Source organism: Sciurus vulgaris, assembly GCF_902686455.1.
Source record: "Sciurus vulgaris genome assembly, chromosome: 11".
NCBI classification, from domain to species: Eukaryota; Metazoa; Chordata; class Mammalia; order Rodentia; family Sciuridae; genus Sciurus; species Sciurus vulgaris.
Genome location: NC_136472.1, coordinates 60,815,645 through 60,837,076, shown reverse-complemented (window position 1 = coordinate 60,837,076; position 21,432 = coordinate 60,815,645). Strand labels below are relative to the sequence as shown.

The window sequence follows — 21,432 nt, the reverse complement described above, 5'->3', positions numbered from 1 at the left end:
CCTGGAAAACCAGAAGCTCAAGAGTCATGCTAGTCATTAAGGAAACAGCTTGGGAGAGCACTGCGGGATGGCACCAGAGACACGGGTTTCTGGTGATTTCCAAGAATAATTCTCAGACCTGGCTATCAAAGATGTGGCAGGTAGAAGCAGCCCCAGGTAGCAAGAAGCAAAGGTGAGCAGACCCAGGACTCTTGCAGAATACAGTACTGGGTTGCCTAAACCTCATGGTTACTGGGTACCTACTGCCAGTCTTGTGGTGGGTCACCTCCTGGTAGAGGTGGGCAGTGACATAAAGCCTCAGGCTGAGCACACCTGGCTGTGTAAACACCTTTAAGCGGCCTGAATCAAGGTTGTAATTCAATTAGTGATATGGGATTCTTTAAGCTCCATAAAACACAATACTGTTGGACCATTCTTTCCTCTGCTTTAAAAAAAATCGCAATGATTCCAGCTGCATGCAAAGCTGTTGGTAGTTTTACAGCCTGGAATGAGTGTCTCTTGTGTAGGACAGCATCTTTGAAACATTAAACAATGATTAGGCAGGCTCTGGGCCAAGGGATGATGGGGGTTCTGCTGGGGGTGGCGGGGGACCCAGCAGCTGGTGGCAAACAATCTGGGAGCTCTGAATCTATTTCGTCACTGCATTGTGATTTTCTTACCAACAATTAAAATTAATGATTCACAGTTGTGCAATTACTTGTCATTCAAGAGGCTTTTGAAGGTGGCTCCAGGTAATGGTGGGTGGTGGAAGAGGCCCAACTCATTGTTAGTGGGGACGTGTACATCATTGCCCACATGAGCACAGATGAGTCCAGGTGTACATGTGCAAGCACACACGGTTTACACATGCGTGACTACACATTCACAGGTCCATGTGCATACAAAAGCACACACAAACACAGATTTATGTATATGCATACATACAAACATGCATGCTTATATACACACAGTGCACAACACAGTATGCACAAAACACGGACATGTGCGCACACACACACATACATGTGCTTACATCATACACTCATGCCTATGCACAGATGCATGTGTGTGCCCACACATGAACACAAACATGCCAACTTCTCCCTATTTCAAAGGGGGTACAGAGCTGCCACCCTCTCCCAAGGTGACCTAAAGCATGGCTACCAACCCTTTAATTACCTCTTGCCCTAAGAAAGAACCTAGAAGCATCCATGTAACATGTCTCCCCCCAGGCAAAGATCCAGTGGAGGAGATAACCAGGCCCTTTCAAATTCTTCATTTGTCTCCCTCTTTACCCATCCTGCTACCCAGTCTCTCTCTTTCTCTCCCAAGAAGATGGAGGAAAAGAATGAGGACAAAGTTCAAATAAGTCTTTTGGAATTAGGGACCTGTGATGTATCAGAGATAGACTGGGTAATGGTCAAGGGTTTAGGCTCTGAAACCAGGCATCCTGAGTTCAACTCCCTCTGTGTGACTTTGGACAAGTTCCTTAACTTCTCTGTCCCAGTTTTTTTTTTTTTTTTTTTTTTTTTTTTTTTTTAATAAAAAGATATTAATGGTTTTTGCCTCTAATCATAGGACACTGGTTAATTTATATGACACACTTAAAATAGCTCTGGTACATATAAGTGCTCAATGAGCTGGGGGCGCTTATGAAGGGTCTCTGTCTACCTAGGAGCATTTGAAATTTTGTTAGTCAGAGGCCCGAACCTGAGATGTGAGGGTCAAATTCCAGCCCTGGTCATAGACAACAGCTGGGCTGTGGTCTAGCTAATGCCTAGGGGCCAGCCTGGGGAACTCTTCCTGGTCTAGCCTGCCTGCTGCTCCCAGAACTGAAGTAGATCCAAGACCCGAGCTATCGCCTGTATCCAAAAGAAGCGTGTGGGGCTAACCCACTGAACTCCATGACGCAGGCCTGCAACTGTAGGCTGTGTGGCTATCATTCTGGCTCTGGTCTTTAATCCCCAAGAAGCAATGCGGCATGCTGGCTGCCAAGGGGAAACAGGCAGTGCAGCAGTGCAGTAGTAAGATGGGGGTACCAGGGCCAGCGAACTGGATGTGCAAGTCTCTATTTCCTGACCATGTGGCCTTGGGCACTGGTCGCTTCTTTTTCTAACCTCTCTGAGACTTGGCTTCCTCACCTGTGAGATGGAAATACTGACCACCTCTCCTTCCCTGGAGGATTGTGACTACAATTGTCCATAAAATTGATTGAGTGACTTCTATGAGCTTGACACTGGAGTTCCGAGATGTCCAGGACCAGGAGCCTCTCACCATGACTAATTGGTACTAAATAACACACTGGGATTCAGAGAATAAAACCCCGTTAAACCACAGTGCACTAGGGAAGGGATTGGGGTAGGTGATTCCCTTGCCCAGACTGGAGCAGGGGAGTGGAGAGCCATGAAGGCTTTCTGGAAGCAGTGGCCCTGCTTTCTGACCCTTAGAGCTTGGAGCTACGCAGGGGGTGGGGGTTGGGAGGATCTTCATTCTGACTGGAGGCTAATTAGGCCTCATACCTAAAGCCACGGTAACCTAACCCAGGGTTGCTGAGCTGTGGATCACCATGCCCACATACAGTGCCAACAAGCAGGCAAGCTGCAGTCAGGGCAGGGCAGAGGCTACATGAGGAGGAAGGCACTGCGACTGGGCTCAGGAGACCCAGGGCTCCAGCCCGGCTTTACTGCATGCAGTCAGGGGACGCCGGCAGGTTTCTTCCTATGTAAGTCTTGACAGCCAGTGGGGATTTGATTGTCTGACCTTGGGTTCTACTGGCTTCTGGCCACCTGACTGCCCCTGTGACACCAGGGGCACTTCTGTTCTGCCTGTCTTTGAGGTCTACCTAGTTCTATACCTTCTCCTGGCAACACAGCCAAAGTGAAGACTGGATCCATTAGCAAGAGGATCCACGGCCTGGGAGAGAGAGGCAGTTCCAACCCAGCCCTCAAGGGCAGGACAGACTGGGGCCACAGTTCTGTTTGGAAGCAGCCGCAGAGGGCAGGTACGAGGTCGATTTAGGCTGGGCAAGTCACTGTCAACCAGGAACAGATCCAAACTTCCGATGAATGGGATGCTTAAAAGGCTATTTGACATTACCATTGCTTTGATGTGCTTTTAGTCAAAAATTCAGGTTAATTTTGAAATTTCAAGTGGCAGGAAAAAAGGGTGATGATTTTTATATTTGTTAAAAGAGGGTATGAATTCAAAGAGGGAACAGAAACTGAGTATAGCAGAGATAATGGTGCTTTTTTTGTTTTATTTTGTTTTGTTAGGGGGTTTTCTTTTTGTCAGAAATGGGGTGGCAGAACTGTGGGATGGGGTATCTCTGGGACAGCTGGTGAGGGATATAAAAGGGTCATTTTCATTGAGCACCCTCTTTGTGCTGAGTATGGGTACCCATTTACATGAATGAGCTCCCAAAGAGCTTAGTTGTGTGTTCAACACAAAGTACACACCACTGGAAAACTGTTGGGAGGATGAATGAAACAATGGATGGATGAATGGATGGATGGGCGGGTGAATGAATGAGTAAGTAAGTAAATGAACGCCAAGATCCAAAGGCAGAGATGACTCTGTCAGCTGGAAACCCTGGGGTTTCCCCCACTCTGGAAGTCTGTGGAGATTGAATCAGTCCCACTAAAGACACTGCCCTTTGGGATTCATTAAAAAGTATAGTAATTAAAACTAGGAGGCTCAGAGTTTTGTTTCCACTATTTTCTTGAGATAACAAGGAGAAGGAGCCAAGGGAGGAGAAACATGGCTTTAAAGATACAGAGAAGGCCAGGCATGGCAGGTTGTCAGGAATGCTGGAAGAGGCTGGGCGACAGGGCTGGGATCCTCTGACTCTGAGGATAGGATGGGCTAATAGCAAGAGGAACTCCCCATCCTGCTCTGAATTTCACACCACCACATACATGACTTCTCCTGGGGAGACAGGGAGGAGCTCCCAGGGGCCCCACCCCACCAAGCAGTGGCTGCTGCCTGAGGGGATTGCTGGGAGAGCCAGGGAGGAGGCTGTCCCAGACTCCTCTGCTGCAGCACAGATGAGGGACAGTTAGAATAAAGATTGGCAGGAAGTGTCCACCTGCACTGGAATGCCCCGGGAAGCTTGCTAAAATGCAGGTCCCAGGCCTTGCCCCAGATCTGCAGAATGAAAATCCACCTACGCCTTCACTGAGTCAATATGTATTGAGTACCTACAAGTACCAGGCACTATTCTAGGTACTGGAGACAGAGCTGGGGGTAAACCAAATCCTCCATCTTCAGGGAATGGATATACTGAGGGGAAATGTACCAAAAAATAAGGGAGAGCAAACAGGGAAGTTCAGCCCACCAGGTGGCAGAAGGTGCTGCGGAGAGAGGGAAGCACAGAAGGAACAGAGAGACAGGGATGGGCTGCCACTAGTAGGGTGGTTCAGTGGCAGCCCTAGGGAGAGGTGATAATTAAGGAAAGACCTAAAGAGGCAAAGGGGCAGGCTGTGCAGGTGGGGTGAGCATTCTAGGTGCAGGGCACAGTAATGCCAATGTCCTGAGGCAGGGGGTTGCCTGGTATGCATCTCCATAGTTTTAATCAAGTTGAAACACTAATGTTTGAGACCACTGCAGCCGAATGGCGGCATGCCACATAGAATCCAGCCCCCACAAAGGCAGAGCTTGTTGAGGATGTTGCCAAGGAGGCAGAGAACAGGGGCCAGACTCTGACACAGGGCCAGCTGCAGAGCCTCAACACCTTCCTCTGAGAGAACACCAGTGAAGAAAGCATGATTGACAGCCTCTTTCCTGGCCCAGGCTTGACCCCCAGGCAAAGGGGCAGCAGAGGAGGGTTAAGAAGAGAGATGGCCCCAGTCCACTCTGCCGTGCCGAGGGCTGGGAAGGAGGGCCCTGTGTCAAGACAGTCCAACGGCTCCTACTGCTTAACTCAATGTTAAACAGCCACGTCAGTTCCACCACGTCTTATCTGGTCCAAGCTCCAAACAATCCCGGAGGTAGGAATTATACATCTCAATTTTGTAGATAAGGAGAATGGGGTTCACAGAGGTTAAGAACACACAACCAGGAAGAAGCTAAGCCATAACGGAAAAGCTGGCTGAATGCCAACCTCTGCACTCTTCCCACCCAGTGGCTATGCTGCCAGTCAGCTGGTCTCATTGCTGCTGCTGTTGTTTATTTTTTGGTACCGGGGATTCAACTCAGGGGCACTAGACCATTAAGCCACATCCCAGCCCTATTTTGTATTTCATTTAGAGACAGGGGCTCACTGAGTTGCTTAGCACCTCGCTTTTGCTGAAGCTGGCTTTGAACTCGCCATCCTCCTACTCCAACCACCCGAGCTGCTGGGATTACAGGCATGCACCTGGCTTGTTGTTTTCATTACTGTCATTTTAACCTGCTCTCAGGGCTCTTAGGGTGCTCTTAGCTATCTGTGGCTTATGTGGAACTTTCACTCCCGTTCCCCAGTATCCTCAGCAACTCCGTCAGGCAGTCAGGGCAAGGCAATGTCCCCATATGGCATCTAAGAAAACCAAAGTCCCAAGTCCCATGGCCAGGAAGTGATAGGAGCCCTGTTATGTTCCATCCCTAGTTTACATTTATGGCAGGGCCTAATCTGATTGGTCCTCTTCATGCTCTAGAAATGCTTGTGGAGCTGAGCTGAGTTGGCCTGCTTTGGAAAAACTGAAGTCCTGTGCTAAGTACAATGATGTCTATAAGAAGCAGCTCCCCTGTGGAGCCCGAACAGAGTACAGCCCTGAGTTCAGACTGAACCATCCTAAGGCCACAGATGGCAACCTTCCTCGGAGTACTTTTAAAGTCCTCTTATTCAGGCTGTTCTTGAGAAGCCCCATTACCAGTCACCTCCTTGTCTGCTTCCCACAGGTGCATTCGACTGGGACCAAACCTTCCCACAGTGTCCCCTCCCCAGGGCCCTGCTGCCTCCCACTTCTCCCTGCTCACCAACCTGTCTTTCTTAAGCAGGGAGAAAGATGGGTCCTTTCTTCCCAGAGGCAACCTGGTTTTTGTTCCCTTGGTGCATCTTGTCCTCCCTTCCCAGAGACCCTGCTCCCAGACCCTAGCCTCAAGGGACTTGGGTGGCACCTCTCCAGACCCATTATAACACTACCTGGGTCCCTAAATTTCTTAACAACTCTCCAAACAATTCTAATATGCATTCAGGGTCTGAGAACAACCTATCTTTAAAAAATAAGAGAGAAAAATAGAATAAAATGAAACACAATAGAACTGACAAGCAAAGAACAGAACACAATGGGAAACAGCAGAGTGCTTTGCTTTTGAAGAGTGGGTATTGTTTCTTAAAGGTTTTGCTTCAATTGTGCTGTGTGTGGGTATGAGTAGGTGTGTCATCCTGGGTCAGGAAGTAAATATGTTTCTTGCTCTAGATTATGATAATTTTTTTATTTTTTTATTTTTATTTTTGGAAAACATTGCTCCCTTTCCTGTGTTAGCTTATGATTCTCCTCTATAATCAAAATCCCTGCAAAAAATCTCTGCTCACTGCCTGCTCTCCATCTTCATCTGCCTCCCACAGCTCCCAGCCCTGGCTTTCCACTAACACGGCTTCCCACTGAGGTTTCTATGACCGGCATCTTCCAAATGCAGGATCTTCTCAGGCTCCTTATCCTTCCACCTGTCTGGGGTGTGTGTGAATAGATGGCTACCTATTCCTGAAATTCTCTCCATGCCTAGGGCTTTGTTGCCTTCCAGACCCTCCTGGCCATTCCTTCTCTGTCCCCCACTGACTGATCTCTCCTACTGATCCTGAGTATCTCAATTGCAGGGTCCCCTCAAATTTCTGGTCTTTCTTTGCTCCTTTGCCACACGTTCCTCCCAGCCAGTGGTTTCAACTGCCCCATGGTGAAGACTCCAGATCTGTGTCCCCACATTATCTTTGAGCTCCAGTAGAGCAGTTCACCAGCTGTGTGCTGGCTCCCTGAACATGGAGTGGAGCCGAGGAGGGGAACATTAACTGTTCAATTCACTGTAGACAGGTGAGGCCAGCAGCGGGGATTATCATCCTCATTTCACAGAAGAAGAAGTTGAGACTGAGCAGGTGAGGAACTTTTCCCTGGTCTCTCATCCACCATGAAAAGGGTCCTAGAATCCACGACTTTCGACTTCAGCCTAGAGCTCTTCCCTTCTCACCATGCTCCGGAAACTCAACATATACAAAAGTTTCATGGTGTTCAACCTCAGGCTGTCTGTCAGAACTGGTTATCAGTAGGAAGGCTTTTTAACACAGTGATGTCCAAACTCTACCTGGACCTTCATGATGTAGAATCTTCTGGGAGAGCTGTTTGTTTTAACTTTATCTTTTAAAATAATGATGGATTATGTACATGTAGGAGAAGATGCCAGATGCCCTCCACTCAGCCTCCCCAGTGAGGGTAACATCTCACACAACTGTAGCACAAAACCAGGACCGTGATAGCACTCCAATCAGTGCAGCTTGCTCAGACTCCCCCGTCACTCAGGAGCTCCTGTGGGTGTGCGTAGGTAGCAGGATGCAGTTTTATCACATGTACCGCTTTGTGGCGCTGCCACCACAACTGAGATATTTAACTGCACCATCACTACAAAGCTCCCAAGTAATTCATTGTCATACGCGTGGCTCGTGAATAACACTGAACTGACACTCTGCTCCTTCCCCTCCCCACCAGGGAAATGCACCATCATTCCCTCACCCATTTCCCTTTTCCAAGATGCCCCTTATCCCAGTCCTCATCATAAAACATAGCCAAATCTCTCCATTGCCCAACTCTGACCACTTTACTCTTCTGACCAAAATATTTTGATGGTTCCCATCATTACAAAATAAAAGTCCAAACTCTTCTTAAATTCAAATGTGAAATCCTCTCCATTTGACCTGTTTTCCTTATTCAAATTCCTCAAATGCAATATCAACTTTCCTCATTTTCTATAGGGATTAAAGATAAATAGCTTCCTTAAGGATACGATAAGCTTCTCACCATGTGGACAAATGGAAGGCTCCATGACTTCTTTCTCCTAATGCTTCATTCTTTTCTGTCTTGGGCATGTGAGGAAGTACAGAAGAGTAGACCTGGGGAAGCCTCTTGCTTCAGGGATATCCTGATCCTTGAAAGAATGACTCTTCAATCCCTTATGTCCTTTCAATGTAAGACATCAGGGGGCCAGCAGACCTAGGTGGAGCTGAGAAGGAGGGTGCTGGGCAGTCTGGGGTTAGCCACTAGAGAATAGGGACAGCCCAAGCAAGGAGATGTTAGGTGGCCCAAAGGGATGGACACTGGGCCCCTTTCTGTCTCCCTCATGATAGACAATCACCTTTAGAACTATATTCCCTATTTGCTAACATCCCTGATGTCCTTTCTTCCTTTAAGCCTATGGAACAATGAGAGTCAAGTGATTCATGAGCATTGCCCTTCAGAAAGCTCTAAAATTCCCTCATCATGTTGCTCCTACACTTCTTCCTACATGATGATAAAATGAAAAAGAAAATTCGCTTATTGAGATTAAATGCATTTCAATTATCTGATATGTTTCAGCTTTAATTGATAACAAATCATAAATTGCCCATCTCATTACAGCAACCGATTCACTGGGAAATTTAGTACCTGCACCAGAGAAGGCTTAAAAGATAACATGAGCCCAGGGACTGTATGATCCAGTGACCCAGCAGTCTGTTTTTAAAAATCACACATTGTTAGAAGCACATCCATATAAATGATCCAATCAAGAGCACTGGTTTCTAAACTGTCTCAATACATGATGTTTAAGTTTGGAGAATATGGGGGTAATATATGTGGGGGGAATCAGAGGCCATCAAATGTGCACCAAGGGGCAGAGTAGCTAGTGGTAGTTGGAGAAAGATAAGGATGACATGAAGACTTCAATAAGGCGTCTGCAGGGTCCTTGCTAAAGACAGATGGGATAGAGCACAGGGGATCAGCAAAGAGGCCACACAAGCAGCAGTTCTGTTGGCACCACCAACATCACTACAGCCTCCACACCAGCAGCCCCTCCAACATCATTACCACCACTGCTAAGACCACACCAAGGGACGCTCTTCCAGGCAGAGGCCAAGAAACACCACTAAATGAAATCATGCTTCACAGACAGCAGGCGCTGTGTGCACAGTTGGGTGGAGTTCAGGGTCTTTTGTCTTATCCTATCACACTGGAATTTTGGATGAGAGTGGCTATCCAGTGAGGGAGAGCCTCCTCTGGGATGCATGGCAGTAAAATTTCCAAAGCAGTGACCACCATAAGTCTCTCATCTCAGAAGGTGACACCCCAAGGAAGGAGCAGTGGTCAAAAGCCTTGAGAAAATGAGAACCTGAAGCTGAACCCTCTGCTCAGCTGTCAGCTGGGGAGCAGGCGCTGGGGCCCAGGGAGGCAGGCACTCACCATTACTGCTGTTGTCATCCACCAGGATGATCTCCTTGAGCAGGTGTGGGGGTGTGCGTTCCATGGCTGAGTGGATGGAGCGCAGCAGCACCGACAGGGCCTCATTGACAAAGATGAACACGATGCTCACCTCCGGCAGGCTGTCAGGGAATGAGAGGTTGCGGCACCTGGAAAGAGGAATGGCAAAGCTCTTGGATCTCTGTTACTCGGTTGGAGTTGCCCCAAGTGTGCCCCACCCCATGTCTTGCTCCAGCTCTGCTGGAGGGCTTGGGCGTCCAGGTTCTTTCCAGGACCTCTTCTTGGATACACTTAAGATGAGCCCTCTCTGTCTAGCAGAAAGGCGCAAACCACCCAGAGTCTGCCCCACAACTGTGTGTGAATTTGTCAGTGACTATTCCAGCTGAGCAGCAATACCTGAGCACCTAGTACAACAGATGGCACCTGGTAGGCAGTCCCTGAGTGTTGACAGCAAGGATGACTCACTCACTCAGCATTTCTAAACTAATAGTACTGAAAATGCAACCAAAGGGAAGTCTTAGTATTTCCAAAATGGCAACACTTAAGTGAACCTGGACCTTAGGCGACCAACTCAGGAGGAAAGTAGGTCTCCTCTCAGAGACACCATGACCCAAACCCACTCTCCACTCTAGGCTCCCTCCAGTCAGTACCCATGACCCTTCACTCATTCATTCACAGCTCTGTTCTCAGAAATGGGCTGAAGACAGAATCAGAGTCTCAACACCAATAAGGGATGGAAAGGACCTCATCTAATCTCATTCGCAGATGAACACTGAGGCACTAAGAGGTTGAGGCTTCACCTACAGCTGCACCAGGGACAGCTGCCAAGACAGAATCCCAGCTCTGGTCTTCTGATATCTGCAGCAGGGTTCCTCCCTGAAGAAGAAATGGCAATGGAGAGACTGTCCCAGCTGGCCACCTCACAAGCTCTGTGAAACCTTGAAGCCATTTGGAGGAAGTCATTACCAAAAGGACTGAAGGCAAACTCATAAAAGTCTGCATGTCACTCCCCATAGGAAGAGGAACACATGACCTTGAAATCAGACCTCTGAAAAGGCCAGACAATAACAGGTGTGGGGGTTCCCAAGGATAATTCTTTCCCCTGTAAAGCACAGTATTCATTTACAGGAACCCACTGGTGACCCTTCCCAGGCCAAAGTTAAATGCTGGTCTAGAAGGTACTGAGCTCTCATCTTCAAGACAGTTGGATGAGAGAGTAGGGTAGAAATCCATCCCTGCCCCAGGCCCTGGTCTTGGAGATAAGGTTTCCCACACTCACTGCCTGCCACTGACGGCTTCAGGGATCTGGGACTGGTGACCAGATTCCACTGCTCTGAAGTGGGAGGTACAGCCAGGTTACAGCATGCAGTAATGAATGTAATAGCACAGGGCTTCTGCTTGTCAGTAATTAAAGTGCTGCAGGAAAGAAATGGGCCTGCTCTTCCTTAATGAGGAAGGCTGCAGGATAACCAGCACTGAGCAATTGGGAGAAATCACCATGGGGCCCCAGCCTGCTTAAGAGCATGAGATTAATAAACTAAAATCGCTATCTCTATGGTTACCAGAAATTTACAGAAACTTCTCCCAGCTCTCCTCCTTTCTCACCAAGGGGAGGTGGGGGAAGGGAAAGAGTGGAGCCTTTTCCCAAATTTACTTCATACCTGCAATTTTTTTTTTTTTTTTTTTTTTTTTTTTTTTTTTTACAGAACCACCAAGTTAACAGATTGGTGTCAAATTGGTGTCAAATTCATTCTTCTATGTAATGGAATAAATTTTTATTGAGCTCCTTCTACCTGGTAGGTACAGTTGAAGGCACTGAGGGTAAAAAAGAAAGTCCTTGTCCTCATGGAGCTCATACTTTGATGGGAGAAATAAACATGGACACAAGCAAGCGATACAAGTTTATACAAGTCCTGAGATGAGAGTCGCATGGGGTAAGAGGACATCGTGATGTCTGGCAGCTGTTCTAGGGGGTGGTCAGGAAGGCTTCTCTGAAGAGGAGAGATTGGATCAACTTAAATAGCAACACAAAAGTGGGTCATGCAAAGGTCCCACATGGCTGAAGGACAGTGCTGAGACTGGAGAGGAGGGAATCAGCTTATCCAACCTCAGGGGAAGTCACACAGGTGATGGGGAGGTGGAGGCAGGAACTCCAATGAAGGAGAAAGACAGGAACCACTTCTTGAGCTCATCTGATTCTTACCAAAATTGTTTTTTTTTTGCATTGTGAATACAATTATTTTAAGTAGCACTTAAGAGATATGTGGTTGACGGTCAAATAATTCTGTGGCTGATACTTATTTATGTTGGGTAGCCAAGATCAGCAGCTGGGCTTTCCTTGGACATGGAAATGAAGATGAACATTAACACAAAAACTACTTGCTAATTGCATTTTAAAAGCAAGGCCATGTATGGTCAAACAAACAGTCCATGTCATCATTCTTTAATATAAGTACAATGGACAGCTCCCAGGAAGGTCAATGTAATGGTACAATTCACTGTCCTCCCTGCTAAACTCCGCAGGCAATGAAGCCTGACCCTCGACCTCTGTACTTGCCCAGGGGTATCCTGTGAGTTCCCACAGCCTCATCTCACTATCTGCATCTCCAGGTTGTCCCCAGGTGTTTTTTGGAGACAGGGGTTAACTGCCTTCTCTGCTCTGTTCTCTTCTTAATTCTGAACCTAACAACCCAAACTCCCCCTTTCTAGGAGACCAATTTTAATTTCTTCCAGTAACATCTAAGATGATGTAAGCTGCCAGTCTCTGTAAACCTGTCTCCTGACAGTCTTTCTCTAAGCAGAATTGAAATGTTATATTTGTTTTACAAGCTAAACCCTGCTGATCACTATTTTCATATGAAAGAGACTTGAACATAAGGTTTTTATATGAAAACTCTTTTGTACATAACAGAACACCTAGTATATTGCATCATAAGGTACTTGTTTATTGTTTCTCTCCCTCTGTAAATGAAGCTGCCTGAGAGCAAGGACTCTTTGCAACGGTGCTGTCTCCCCATCTCAGACCAGGGTCTGGCACATAGTAGGTGCTCAGTGAAAGTTTTTTGGCATGAAACAAAGCTAACAGGTTTGTTTTTATATACACTTTACATGCATACCACTGATCTCAGAATGTTCCTTTTCCTTACATAATTCCTCCCTCTGAAGAAGATTCGGGTTCTCTCTCCACCAGCAAATTCTTATTCTCCTGTCCTCCCTTTCCCTGAATTTATGGCCCCAATTCCTCACATTCAGTCTCTGGAAGTGCTCAGTTTCTTTCCACTGTTATTAAATGATTGCTTCAGGTCCAACTTCCTGACCTCCTTAAATTCTCCCTTTCTACTCTTCTCTCCTGGGTGCTGCTCAGGCCCTCCCGGATGCAGCCACCTGCTGGCTCTCTGGAGACTCACCTGCTGCTCTCTCCACATCACCCTCCCTCCCACTTCAGTTTTTTGTATCTAACTGAAAGTGGTTCTGGGTGAGAGAGAGGTGAGGGGCGGGCAGGACAAGAGAGGCCAGGTAGGTAGTTCTTAGGGAAAGAGCATTGTGGGGAGGATGGGGGCACCCGGCGTGACCATGGACATGCCCCTCCATTGCTCCCCATGTCTTTGTCATAGGAAGAAATGACCATGTAGCTGCCTTCACTGTACAAAACTCAGGAGCTTCTGTCTCACACGTGGTGAACAGAAGACATCTCATTGCAGAAATAGCTGGTAAACTTTCCCTCCCTCCTGACCAGCACCTTTTCACACCAAATGCCACCAGGTTGATTAGACAGGGTGACCAACTCATTTGGGATCTTTCCCAGTTTCAGCACTTAATGCTCCCAGCAAACTAGGCTGGATGGTCACTCAGTGACTAGATCAAAACCTTCCTGAGGGTAGGAACCAGCCCTGCTCATAGCTGCATGCCCACTGCCCAGCACAGTGCCTGGAAAAGAGCAGGCATACACCCCACAGCCACACACAACCATGGTTCCTGTCTCCCTCTCCACACAGAAGAGGAACACATTGCTAAGGAAGAAGGCAAAGAGGGAAGAAGGAGCATGTCAGGTGAGATGTGCACAGATTTGCTGCTCTCAACGCTCAATGTCATTGCAGGACACTGAACTCAGACACCTTTGTGCTGCAGTTTGAGCTCTGTGGAAGGGGATGCTCCAGACCCAAGCCCTGTGCAACCACGTTGGAATCCAGCTTTCTTTATCTGCCAGCCCGGCACTACCCCACAGATTAGCCTCATATGCACATTGCTGAGATGCCCTCCCCAGCACCTGGATCCTCCAGGATTGGGCCACCACACACTCTGCTCCATGCCTGCCTACAGCCAGGACCCTGCCCTTGCTCTTTGGTAGTACATTAGTCAGCTTTCGTTTGCTGTGACAAATACTTAAGGTAAATCAACTTAAAGAGTGGAAAGGTTTATTTTGGCTTATGGTTTCAGAGATTTGCATATGGTCACCTGGTCCTGCTGCTTTGGGCCTGTGGCAGCACAATATATCATGGTGGAGGAAAGTTGTTCACCTCAAGGCAACCAGGAAGCAAAGAGAGACAGTCCTCCCACTAGGCCCCACCTAGGGTTCCACCCACTCAGTAGTGCCATGGGTTGAGAACCAAACCTTCAACACATGAGCCTTTGGAGGAACATTCCAGATTCCAATTATATCACAGAGCCACCCTCCCACCTGCCCTGGATGACAGCTTCTGCTGTCCTGCTTCTCCTCTGGCTTCTGCAAAGAAGGGCCTGAGGACATGGAATTCTGAGGTGCCACTGGCATCGCCAGCCTTCCTGTATTTAAGCTCTTTGAGGACACCTAACTGCATGAGCCCCTGTCATTTTGTGAAGAGGCACATTCCCCTGTAAAATTAAGCTATGAAAGTTCCCTTTTTACTTTTATTTTGGTTCAAAGTCAAGCTATTTTCCACTAGAGATAAAACAAGGTGTTTCTGAGAGGGGAGTGATATGGCTGTCTAATAAGCTGGAATTGATGGTCATGATAAACTCCACTGTATCGATCACTGCACACAAAAGGAGATGCCGGGACAGGGAGTAACTAACAACTTAGGGAGCTTCTCAGCAGAGTTCCCCCAGATTGTTTGGAGTTGTTTATGAGACAAATTTATAACAAGAGCATCAGTGCCATTACTTGAGAGGAAGGAAGGAAGCCAGGGAGGACCAAGTGAGACCAAGTCTAGCTCTCTACCACCAGATAAGGCCCAGAGCAGCTGCCAGGTATCATCCACTGGTGCTGGGTACCTCCACATTGGACTGGCAGATCTTCCCCTCCCTTGACCTCAGCAAATCCCCAGGTCTTAGGACATCAGAGCAGATAATTCATAAAGGCTACTTAACCTGTGAGGTGGGAAGATTACACGGAGCTCTTCTAGAAGGAAGATCAAAGTAGACCATGAACTTGGGTCTGTCTGCTAGTGCACATTGGCAACAGGGTTCCAACTATGCTAAAGTTCTTAGAGTGCAGAGGATGCATCTCCCTGGACACAGCAAGAGAGAAAGTGATATTTTCAGGTAACTACTACCCCAAGGGGATCATCCTGGCCCTCTTTTGTCCCAGACTTCTTCCAGAGAGATGCTCCCCTCTCAGCTATAGTCAACACACAGGGTTGAGCTATACCCTTGACCACATGGAGCACAAACTCAGGCAGACAGTCTGGCCCTAGTACCAGCAATGCTTTCTTGGGTACCTAGAGCCACCAGTGTCCTCATGCTAGCCACTGTCCTCCTTCCTGCACCCACAGGACTTTCATCCTCCCCCTCTGGCTTCACCTGGGCACACTTCTAACTTCTTTCCGAACCTTTCAGATTAGAGACTCCCAGGCCTGTCAGTTCCCAGGATGCTGGACTTAATGAAACCCAAAGATGAGGGCAAGGTGGGGATTCTCATTGGGCATGAGCAGTCAAGACTTTCCTGCCCTCTGGTCGGTGCCTACATCTCCATAACCTTTGGAGCTAAGAGTCTATATTGTGTTTTATCCCTACTGCCCAGGGACTCTATGCAAAATTAATGGTAAACATTTCTATTTACTGACTGTAATATGCCATCAACCATAACAGATGTACAGATACTTTAATATTTTCAGCCAACTTTATTTCTTCCTACAGTCCTCTATGGTAGACATTATTATCCCTGCTTTTCAAATGAGTCAAAGTACTAAATTACTTCCCAGGACTTAATCCTGCGTTCTTCTGCCTCCAAAGCCTGTACTCTTAACCCCTGCTTAATGATGCTCTCCACCTGCCAATCAGAGATGCATTCAGTGAGACAGTGGTGCTGTAATACCTGCACCCCAGAGATCTGGTGGGAGGGGCAAAATGAAGGAGATGCTCCATTTTTGCATGAAAAATGGAGAGGAAATAGCACATCTAGCAGGATGACATGGACAGTTACAATAAACACTGCCGAGCACCAAGAACTCCCTGTTACACCGCTGTCTTCAAGGTAAATAATCCCGGGAACTCCTTGTGTAAAAATTTCCAAGTCTTCTTCCTTGTAACCTCACCATTCAGTCCACAACTGATGGGACCAGATATTGATTTTTGAGCCCAAAGTAGCTATCATTGGGCTGTCTGTCAGCCTAAAAGACACCCCAGCTCAGAACTCTGCATAGTCAGATTTCACAATACTGAAGAAAGGCCAGCACCCCTATTAAGTCCTTTCTCATGGGGAGGATGAAGGTGAGATATCGTGAGAAGTCAGTAAGCAAAAGTCGAGGGCAACTGAAATGAAGGGTAGAAAGCAGAACTCTGGCAGCGTGTGAACTCTAGATGTAGACATGAGCTACTGTTGGAGCAGAAGTGAAAGGATGGTAGACTCCAGTTATCCAGGATGCTTTGAGCCACAGTGTCCATCTCCAAAGCATGGTTGTTGGCTTCTGTGTTGGCAGCTACAGGCCTGCATCATCTGTAAAGAATCCCAAGCACCTATGCTCACCCTCATAGGTTGGGTTCCTCACTCCTAAGAGCACACGCATAGTCCAGTACCAAGGTTCACTTCACTTCCTGGACTGGAATCTAACCTTCTGATTCTCTGCTTTTCTTTCATGCCATTTGCATATGATTGCAACACATTTTTATATGTGATCATTGCACAAACCTCAGTATCTGCACTGGGCTATAAGTTGCATACAATAGCATAGTCAGGGCATATTCACACAGAATATATTCCTAGCACAATGTCTAGCACAGAGTAGAAACTCAGAAGACACTTGCTGCTTGGATGAATAGACACATGAATAAATCTTTGAATTCATGAACAGTAGAATGAATTCAGACCATGAGAGGTCTGTGGGGCTGGAACTCCACTGTGATGGGACAGGAATGAAATCACTGAGTTGAACATTTACTCCCTGCCTGGCTGAGCAATAGATGAGCTCAAGCAAAAGGAGTGGAGGAGGGATAATGGAGGCGGGGCGGGGATACTTACCCTGGCTTTAGGGACCTAGCAAGATGTGGAGGGGACAACAGACATCTGAGAACTGGGAATTTCAGCAGTTTACAATACAACAAAAATGGGCCTGGCTTGTTCTAGGAACAGAAGTTGGCCCATAAATCACTGACGAGAAACCACCTAGTACACGTGATCATTGAAGCATTCGACTTCCATCCAGAGCCAGAAGTTCAACAAATAGCCTTTCCGGTGACTTTACCAATTTAGAGAAAGGGTCTGCTATATAAATAAATGAAGATTGTAAGTAGGACAATAGGGAAAATACTCATTTACAATAATTCCCTGCACAGGAAGCAGGGAGACCATTTGTTCCCCAAACATCTTAGAGATCTAAGAAATATGGGATCCATGAGGTTAAATGAACAGTTGCTTAGGGAACAAAGTCAGACACCTCTGGTGGAAAAGGCACATTAGGGGCCAGAGGTCCCTATGGAGTGAATTTGTCAATGAGCAGTCAGCTACAGCTGAGTAACATGGAGCAGAGCAGATCCGCCAGGGCAGAAGAAGGTTGGGGCAGGGGAAGGTGGGTAAAAAGGGCTCAGCCTCTGATGCTCAGATCTCTTGGGCTGGGGAGAAATCATATTCTGGGGACTGGAGAAATCACAGTGCCTAAGTGACCCTGCTGTCCTCCATCACAAGGGCAGAGTCCTGTCCCATGTACTTCTTGTCCACACAGTGGTCCTTTAGGCATTAAGTCATCATCAGGCCCCCTCAAGTCATCTCCTTTACAAATCAGAGGTCCAGATAATAAAAACCAGCTAGCAGCTATCACACGTCAGGCAGTGTTCCACAAACTCCACATGTACTGTACATTTCAATTTTTACATTGCTATCCCTAATTTGCAGATAGGAAAATGAAGGCACAGAGATGCTGGGTAACTTGCTGGAGATCACCCAACCTACAAACAAGAGATCCATCCTTGGAGCCCAGGGAACTGGGTTTTAACAACTACTCTACAATTTAAGAAGCATTATCTGTCAAGTAAGCTCGTTTCTCTCCTGGGTTATCTTCCTCTAAAGGGTCTACTTCCTCTATCTCCCTTAAAATCCATTTCTGCAATTATGATCTGAGTAGCAGAGTAGAACAAAACCATCACCTCCTTTTAAGATACTGTGCTTGATTAATATAGCTTAAGCTTACTTTTCCTTCAAGAACAACAACAGCATACTACTGGCCCCTATTGAAATTAACAAGAACCAGAAGTATTATACCAGAGTATTTTAGGTTAGAGTGTCCCTGTCCAACTGTGTTTGTGCAGTTAGTATTTTCAATGCAACAGCAGAGTCAACACTAATGTTTCTTTTACCCCTTTGTCCTGAGGCTGTTCCTAAAGAGGACACATCTTTCACCAACCTCTGCATCTTCTCCAGAGCCCAGAGTCAGCTCACCGGACCTGGGCAGGGTGGGACAAGGGGGTGAGGTATGTTCTGGAGTGACGAGGAACACATAAACACACTGGCTTTATCAGGTAGCACCTGTGGGAACTTAAATAGGTGTGTTAATCTTGCAAATATTCCAGATTCTCCTCTATAAAATGGGAACAGTAATAACTACCTGGGAGAGACATGAGGATAAAGTTAAATGAGAAGATGTACAGTAAGCGCCTGCACAACACACCTGGCCACAGTAAATGAGCAAGTGGCAGTTCTTGTGTAAGTCATCATCCCATGACAGCAACTCCAAGATGGTCCTCACTGCCCCACCTGGAGCATCCACTCAAACTCCAGGACCAGCTGCATAATGTGCAAAAGGAACGTGTGGTGGCCCTGATGCAGATATTATTACATGATAATATCACAGCAGCATGAAACCAAGGGCAGAGCCCTTCCCATCACGGGATCCTGGGCACCAGTTCACATACTATATCAGTTTCCTAGTACTAATAGTGCTGCTGTGACAAATTAGGACAGACTTGGTGACTTAGAACAACATTATCTATCACCTTATAGGGCTAGAGGCCAAGGAGGCCAGCAGAGGTCTCACGGGGCTAAGACCAAGGTGTTGGCAGGACTGCCTCCCTTCTGGGGGGTCTAGGGGACCGCCTGTTTTTTAGGATCTAGAGCGGCCCCATTCCTTGGCCCTCTGCCATATTCCAAGCCATCAGTGATCAATCAGATCTTCTCACATGGCCGTCTCTCTCTGGTTGTTTCTCTCTTTCACCTTGAAGTGCCCTTGTTACCAGATTGGGTTCATCCCACCCAGTAGTCTGGTATGATCTCTTTATTTTAAAGTCACTGGGTTTAAAGTCACCTTGTCCTTTGCCATGTAGCACAACACAGTCACAGGTTCAGGGAATTAGGACGGGGACCTCTTCCTGAGCCCATGTTCCTGTCTGTCAATGACACGAGCACTGTTCACTCCCAGACGCAAAGATCTAAGACATCTGCTACAGTGTGCACTGCTAAACCAGTCTTGTCCATCCAGACCTGAGGTCACTCCAGTCCATATATACTAACCTTGACCGCCACCACAGTCCTGGTAGTAACCACCCATAGTCACCTTGGGTGATTCTGGGTTATACTCTCTCGTTGCTCTCATCCTGGTCCACCATTCCCCACTTTGATATTGCCACAGAATTTCTCCAGTTCCAGACCCAGGCTCCTTTGAGGGTTTATGTGTAAATCTGTTACAGACACTCCTACTGAGGCTGGAGAAAATAGTCTGATCCCTGTTACCAACACCAAGTGTACCAGCCTCTCCTGTTAACCCAAGAGCCAGTCTACCCTAATCTTGGGAAAGAAGGACATGGACCTCAGGGGACACTGGAGAGAGAGAAAAAGTCATTACTGACAAGGCTCCAGAGCCTCTGAAGATCTGCTAGCAGGAAGCAGGAAGTAGTGCCTGTCTGGGACTCTGCCTGGAGTTACCCTGGAGGCAGGCCATAGAGTTGCCATGGCAACGTGGCAGCCCTGGTATTTGAGACCTGGCCCCCCTTCTCCTACCTGAATCCACAATCCCCCATAGGGTGGGTGCTCATCCCTCTGGCCCCTGTTTGGAAATAATAACTACGGCTTTCTGGAAAGAATGTGACATGTGTCTGTCACTATAGCACCAGGGACACTGAAGTGCCACCTTCCTGACCTGGCTCTCCCTGGGGAAGGAAGCTCAGCCTCTCTCATTGCCCCAAGCTGGACAGCTGGCTTCAACCCTGCATGACCCCATTCCCCTCACCCCAATCTTCTCAGTGACCTCCCCAAAAGATATCACCTCTATCCCCCCTTCCACCCTGTAGCAAAGGACTTCTTGGATCACTTTCTCATGCTTTCAGTTTTCAAAAAATTAATGTTTGACTTACATGCAGCAAAACACACAGATCTTAAACATACAGTTCTATGAGCATTGACAAATGTTCATGCATCTAGTCCACACCAAATCAAGGCTAGATTATTTTCCTTTATTTTTTTATTTATTTATTTTTTTTGTCCTTTGTGGGTCATTTTGGACCCCAAGAAGGTAGACACTAGGAAGCAGGAGGAAGCACACAGAGAAAGGCACGGGCTGTTTGGTATCTGCATCTGGTAACATAAAGGACAGAGCAAAGTCCATCCAGGCTGCAATGTGGCATTTCTTCCTTTTACACCCCTGCGGCTCCATGTCATCCCAACACGGGAAGCAAGCAAGCACATCCCTGCCCAGCCCCACAAGGCTTATTGTGGGGTGAGGTACATGAGGGGCACCAGAAAAGGCCGACAATGTCCTGTCTCCCCCAGGTGGCCTAGGGGCCATGGAGGATGAGTGACATTTGGATTTTCCCAGAGGCTACAGGGAAAGGAAATCTGTCCTTTCTCTTTGCACATGAGGTTGGGGAAACCGTGTGCTTCCTGTTCCCATGCCCTTCCTTTCCCAGGGAAAGGCAGTCAACCTTGGAAAGGAGGGCTCCTTTCAGATGCCAGCCTCCAGGTCTGCCTCCCTGCCACAGAGGCCACAGAGGCACAAGGCCTGCACAGGGCCACCCATCCCGTCCAGGCTTCTGCCTCACTAAAAGCTTCCAGGGTGACTCTTAGGGCACCAGGAGATCATCAGAAAGTTTTCTGGTCACCTGCCTTGCCCTCCCACCTGTTTCCATGTATACACCCAGCTTGGTGCAGACTCCAGGAGCCTTTTCTGTCTGATGAATTGCTATTCTTTACACACTGGGTGAGCAGTGGACATTTGCTGGATGAATAAATTAACAAAGCCCATCAACAACTTGGAGGAGCTTTTCCCCTTCTGGTTATGGTTTGTCCTGTGCCTGAGGCATTGGGCGTCTTGCCTCAGCCAGGTGACAAGGTGGGCCAGATTGCATCTTTCCCCACACAGGAAGGAGACAAAGCTAGGGACCAGCCTGGGCAGATGGAAGGGAGGGGCAGGATTTTGAACATCCACTTTCTCCTCCAGAACCCTCCAGGGACAGAGGCCCCCAGAGCCAACAGGTGGTAACAGGAAGCACAGGATCCCAGGCAGAAGCAAGAACCCATGGCAATATACTTCTGGATACTGCCATTAATGTGGGGCTCCCTCTCATCCACCTCAGTCCAGTTCCATCAACAGCCATGCTCAGGACATTACACTGAGCCTCGTAATGTGTTTGATGCTCA

The 21,432-nt window shown here is 47.6% G+C and overlaps 1 protein-coding gene across 2 annotated transcripts in view; it reads right to left on the bottom strand.

The window, feature by feature from the left end:
• GALNT18 (polypeptide N-acetylgalactosaminyltransferase 18) overlaps positions 1-21,432 on the bottom strand; it is a 317,789-nt gene that overhangs the window by 133,998 nt on the left and 162,359 nt on the right. For both annotated transcript variants that reach the window (XM_079102714.1, XM_079102713.1), the window contains exon 3: positions 9,378-9,544. In XM_079102714.1, the coding sequence (XP_078958840.1) occupies positions 9,378-9,544 (167 nt within the window). The remainder of the gene's footprint in view (positions 1-9,377; positions 9,545-21,432) is intronic.